Source organism: Phanerochaete carnosa (genome assembly GCF_000300595.1).
Source record: "Phanerochaete carnosa HHB-10118-sp unplaced genomic scaffold PHACAscaffold_1, whole genome shotgun sequence".
NCBI lineage: Eukaryota > Fungi > Basidiomycota > Agaricomycetes > Polyporales > Phanerochaetaceae > Phanerochaete > Phanerochaete carnosa.
Genome location: NW_006767628.1, coordinates 1,925,709 through 1,930,942, shown reverse-complemented (window position 1 = coordinate 1,930,942; position 5,234 = coordinate 1,925,709). Strand labels below are relative to the sequence as shown.

The 5,234-nt window shown below is 53.0% G+C and overlaps 3 protein-coding genes across 3 annotated transcripts; all 3 read right to left on the bottom strand.

Moving 5' to 3' along the window:
• Positions 1-11: 11 nt before the first annotated feature.
• Positions 12-698, bottom strand: PHACADRAFT_203823 (uncharacterized protein; the record flags this gene model as incomplete). The annotated part of the gene is made up of 3 exons (XM_007390052.1): positions 357-698; positions 133-302; positions 12-84 (listed from the first exon to the last, which is right to left on the bottom strand). Coding segments are annotated over exons 1-3 (456 nt in total), but the record flags the coding sequence as incomplete, so codon positions are not given.
• Positions 699-991: 293 nt separating this feature from the next.
• Positions 992-1,433, bottom strand: PHACADRAFT_246727 (uncharacterized protein). The gene is made up of 3 exons (XM_007390051.1): positions 1,268-1,433; positions 1,100-1,217; positions 992-1,043 (listed from the first exon to the last, which is right to left on the bottom strand). The coding sequence occupies exons 1-2, from the start codon at positions 1,393-1,395 to the stop codon at positions 1,100-1,102; spliced, it is 246 nt and encodes an 81-aa protein (XP_007390113.1). The 5' UTR covers positions 1,396-1,433; the 3' UTR covers positions 992-1,043.
• A 2,916-nt stretch (positions 1,434-4,349) lies between these two features.
• Positions 4,350-5,233, bottom strand: PHACADRAFT_246725 (uncharacterized protein). Its single transcript, XM_007390050.1, has 3 exons — positions 4,680-5,233; positions 4,497-4,617; positions 4,350-4,441 (listed from the first exon to the last, which is right to left on the bottom strand). The coding sequence occupies exons 1-2, from the start codon at positions 4,802-4,804 to the stop codon at positions 4,497-4,499; spliced, it is 246 nt and encodes an 81-aa protein (XP_007390112.1). The 5' UTR covers positions 4,805-5,233; the 3' UTR covers positions 4,350-4,441.
• Position 5,234: the final 1 nt, after the last annotated feature.

The following is a 5,234-nucleotide window of genomic DNA, read 5'->3' as shown; positions in this document are numbered from 1 at the left end:
CGGGCCCAGACTGGGAGCTCGAGAGAGTGACGTATCCCCAAACGCGAGAGACGTCCGCAGAGGAAGTGCACCCATAACGTGCACCTATAAAGTTCTAAGTATGCATGCAGCCTTAGCAAAACGAATACTTACTGTCCACGGACCCTTCAGCTTCACGACTTCATGGCCCTCCTCGTCAACATAAACCTCCTTCTGGCCTAGCCTTTTGCGATATTGAATAGCAATGAGGAGGAGAGCTCCTACTGCAATGGGAAGAGGGTACCAGGTTGTAGGTGTTTGCTTCCACGCGTTTGCCAGCCTTTCTGTGGTAGGCAGACCTCTGAGACATAGTCGACACGTCATGATCGCGTACTTACGATGGAGCGGCACATCCGGTCCCCCAAACGACTCTGGTGGTGGTATGCCACCCTTGGACGAGTAGAAACGGTGATTTGCCTTGTTCAACAGCGTAGTGCCGCTGCGTATGCACCGTCTGATGATGCGAGAGGAAACATTGGTGCCGCTACCGCTGTAGAGACCCGAAGAGAAGCGGTGGCGACCGCTCACGATTTTAGCCTTGATTCCGAGCATAAAGGCATGAGCAGAGCTGGGGTAAGTATCCCGTATTTACTCGTCACAGACGAAGGCTGCGAGCCAGCTTGCAAGGCGGGGCGAGACGGGGTAGTTAGCGAGAGAAACACGAGCGAAGAGCAAGGGTCGAGGAGACCTGGGCCCTTCTTGTTGACGCATTTACGTGGTACCGCAATCACGTGCTCCTCTTATCCGCTCTCAAAGCATCGCTTTCAAGCAAGCCGAAATAAAATAAAATAGTTTTGTCGCAGCCAGGACGTGGTCCAAAGGACTGCAGGACACCCAACGGCTTGCAAAGCATCCGTGTCGGCGCGACCCAATTTTTGAGGCTGACTGCGACAGCTGAAAGGTATGTGGCGCAAGTTCGGATCACACCGGTGCGGCACTGCGAAAGGAAATCGTTGTTCAACTAGTATCCGCTGGTAGTGTAATGTTATTAATCAAGAAACCGTCTGAGTGCTGCATTTGTACCACTTGAAATTGCACTGAGCTGAAAATAATACGCATTGAGAGTAACTAGTCACTGTACCTAGATTGTGAATAATTGGCACACGCCGTTGGTATCGAAATAGCAGTTGCCGCTCTCGCCTGCGCAGACTGCACAAGGGACATTCCCGGGATAACCGCAATCGTTACTGCAATACGAGCTGAAATTTTTGAGTAAGCACTGGCATCAAGCGCAACCCATGCAGCCCACCTTCCGTCGATCTGAGAGCACAATCCAGGGCAGCCGGTAGGGGACGTGCAATTGCACCCTCCGGATTGCGCCGCGCCTTGTGTAGCAAACAAGACGAAAAGCCCTAGAGCAAGTGCTGACAGCTGCATAAATTGCGAGGTGTTCGTGTTCTTCAAGTTTGTGGTGTGGATTAGGATGCAAGACGGCGTGGGGTTCCGACTCCTCGTCCTGATGCATAGCTTGAGGTCTGCGTGTTCATATATGCTGTCGATAGAAGTTTGAGCGCTGTTACGTTTAGCCCTGCGGCTTAGTTAGCATCCCATCTCTCGACCCTGAATTCCTTTGACTCGCCAAGTACGGGTTCAACAAATCTTGGTTACATTCTTGTCCCACGATGCTAGTAATCGCCGTGATCACCTGACTTGTGCTCCACTGCGCAACGTCGCTGCGCGAAATGCAATGTTGATCGAGGAAGACAGTGGCTTCACCAGTTGCCCAGTGCACCGAGCCTATGCGCTCGATCACTGTCGCGAACTGGTTAGTATTAAGGGTAGACATCCAAAGTCAGCTGCAAGGCACATCATCGGAGCTTCCAGAACCCAGACAAAATCACAAACCCAGGATTAGAGCCAGACAGCGCTCCGGTCACGTTCGGCCGCATACAGTTCCGTAAACCATGTCCGCTACAAGCTCTTGAAGTACTTTCGAGGTATGGCCAGATAAAACTCAGTTGTAGAATTTCAAACACAGTCCATACAATGACTGTTGAGTTGACGCGTGCTGCTACAAAGCTTATACAAGGTGAATGACTCCTACGCGGCAAAAATTTAACAGCCACTGCTAGGCCGGACTAGGCTAGGTTGGCCTGCAATGATAGTTGAACAAACATGCACAGTCGAACCGGGAAAAGGTGGCACATCTAGAGGTAGTCAATGAAGCACTCGCCCTGGTCATAGCTACAGATTGTTCCTCCGTTAATACCAGCGCAGGCGCTGCAAGGAGTTAACTCCTCATTACCACAATAATCAGAGCAGTACGGTCCGCAAAAGGCAACGTTTTCAACTCCGAAAAAGCATATGCTCTAGGGCGGCAACTATTCGCCGTCCATCGGATAGCCTGCGCTGCCCGGGACAGCCTATCGGCGACATGCAACCAGAGTAGGCGAGCTGCGCAACGACTCGACCAGCAAAGGCCGCGAAAACGACGCCGAGAACAATGGCGAGGCACACGGTGCTCGGATGCCGAGTCCTGCACTCGCATAGAGAGCATCATCGGTCAGACTCAAGCGTTCTGGCCTGAGCCTAGTAAGCTGGTCAGCATTCCTCAGCTAGATGAAGGCCGTAAGGTCTTCCCTTCACCGGAGTAGTTCCGCATATGCGGCAACAACCTGTCAACGATATCCATCGTGAGATGCAAGAAACCGTGAGATACAATGGGAGCAAGTCCGCCGCTGCGTATCTGCGTCAGGCTTGATGGTACTCCGAAGAGGGCAAGGAATATGACGCAAGAGCTCATTTCCCCACTAAGATAGAGAGACGGAGACGGAGGATGGACGCTACCCCAGCCAAGAGCCATGGCTGCAGTGTGTGAGGGTCAATCCTTTGGACACAGAGAATAGAGAGCCACACCGAGTGACGGAAACGCTGCTACAATTGGCTGCTGGCGTTTCTCAGGCGAATCCAGCTCCGAGTCGCCAGACGCTGAAATTGAAGCGGACGTGTGTTTGCACTGTCGCACGGGACGCGTTCGCTCTGACAGACGAAAAGCCCTAGATTGTGGAACGTCTGACAATGGTGGTCTTGGTTAGTCCCAACTGAAATGGAATTCAAACGAGCATTGATCAATGCTGGACGGGAGGAGACAGTCGATAGCAAAATATTGAACTCGCCAAACGTCGCGATAAGCATGGAGTGTGAGCATAGTCCTATAAGCATTCAGAGCACTTGGAAAAGCGGCAGCAGACCCTCTTCAGCGCGTCACCTTCGTAGCTGCAACGTCTGATAGCAATTAGCAATCATGCTTGGGGGGTTTTTCCTTCTCGGGGTGTAACGGAATGTGACGCAATTGCGTATCATGCCGGTGCAAGGTCACAAAAGGAAATCGTCGTCCAATATAATCCATGCACTTAGCTCAGCGGTCAACAACAGGTGAGCTCACCTAATTGCCAGTGTTATCGAAGTAGCAGCTCTTGTTTGAGCCCTGTCTTGCACAACTTGTGTCTCCGCGAATGCTAGGCTGCTCAAATATGTGCTCCTTAGACGCGTCGAGGGCTTGATGCGTTCCGCTTGCGCCCACATCATCACGAAGCGGCCAGCAACGGCCGTCACCGCCTAACTCCCGCTGCGCCAAGGGGCGCGCAAAACAGATAGCGCCAAGGATAGCGCCGACACCGTGGTCGCCGCCCAGTCAGGCCTTAGGACTGCTCGATATTTTGAACAGCTGGAAGCGAGTACATAACTGACGAGAGGGCGACCCGTGCTACGCACGGGTAGAGAGAATTGAGAAGAGAGTTAAGAAGGGAAATCGAGTGAGAAATGAGAGGAACGCACCGCCCGCCGCCAACCTTCGGTTGGCTGGGCGTGCAGCGCCCCCGTGAGAGGCGCCTCGCGAGAGGGATCACTGGCCAATGACAGTGCGTCTTTGTCTCGGGGTTTCGACGCCCGAGGTGTTTTAGTATATCAGAGATAATGCACAGCCTGAGGTGAATTCACAGTAGGACTGGTAAGCCCCGAACTCGACTTGAGTGGCAGAAAACCAATTTCTAGAACCTCTGGTACTCCATACCGCCTCACCAGCTGCCAAGTACGACAGGCTTAAGCACTAGAACATCACTGCAAACTACCGAGTTTTGGAAAGTTTGGTAATAATAATAATAATAATAAAGTCAGCTGCGGGGTACACCGGTACCGTCGCTGGAGCTGCCAGACCGACCTGCACACAGCTGTAAGTTTAAGATGAGAGCTGGGTATCCTTCCTGGGCTTGCCTTCGCGTGCATTGTCTCGCGGCTCACCGCCGTCGCAGGCTCCCGACGAACTCTTGAGACATTGGCTAGACACAACTCAAGACTGAGTGTCTGACGCACACTTCGTCACTTCACATAATGGCTGCATACGGGTATATAGACCATACAGGGAGAACGACTTCAGGCCGAACAGTAAACAATCGTCATTAAACCGCCCATGCATTAGCTTCGCCTGCGAAGGGGCCTGATTAAATATGCGTAGCTGAAACGAAGAAAGGTCGACGCACCTACGGCAGCTTCAGCACACACAGGCCCGAGTCGTAGAAGCAATTCACTCCATCGTTCTGGTCGGTACATGCCTCGCAGGGGCTCATACCCGTGGAATTACAAAAACCTGCGCAGAATGGCCTGTAAAAGCGCAACGTCATGAGACCCCGACAAAGTGCGCTCTGGAAGCAACAACTACTCACTCTCCACCGTCTTGGACACACTGTCCGGGACAGCCCCCAGGCGTCGGACAGCTAGGGCAGCTCTGCGCAGCGGCATGGGCAACGAATACTGCGACAACGACACCGAGGACAGTGGTGAGACGCATGGCGTTCCAAGCTCGAATATGTAACTATACGCTGTCAGGACATCGCGCGCAACCCTTATATGCGGCTCAGAATCTCTGCAGGACTTTTGCTGCGCTTAGGTCGAAGCCATTATCCGCCGAACCTGGGAAGGGCACCTGAACCCGCAGATCGGTCGGCACTGTTGACTAAACGACCGTCCGGCCTTCCATCGCCGACATCCGAATCGGCTCTGAACATGTTTCGTCGTAAGACGTAAAATGATCAGTGAAATACTTTAGTTCAAGTTCATCACAACTCACCTGCGCCGGGCCTGACGCAGCACACCGACTGGGCGGAAAATGTGATGCGGAGCCCGCCAGCTGACGAAGTAAGAGAGCCGGTGGAAAAGGGCAGCTGCCATCGTCAGAAATTGCAGCTGCAGTTCGAGCGGGCACACGAGAGCGGGTCATC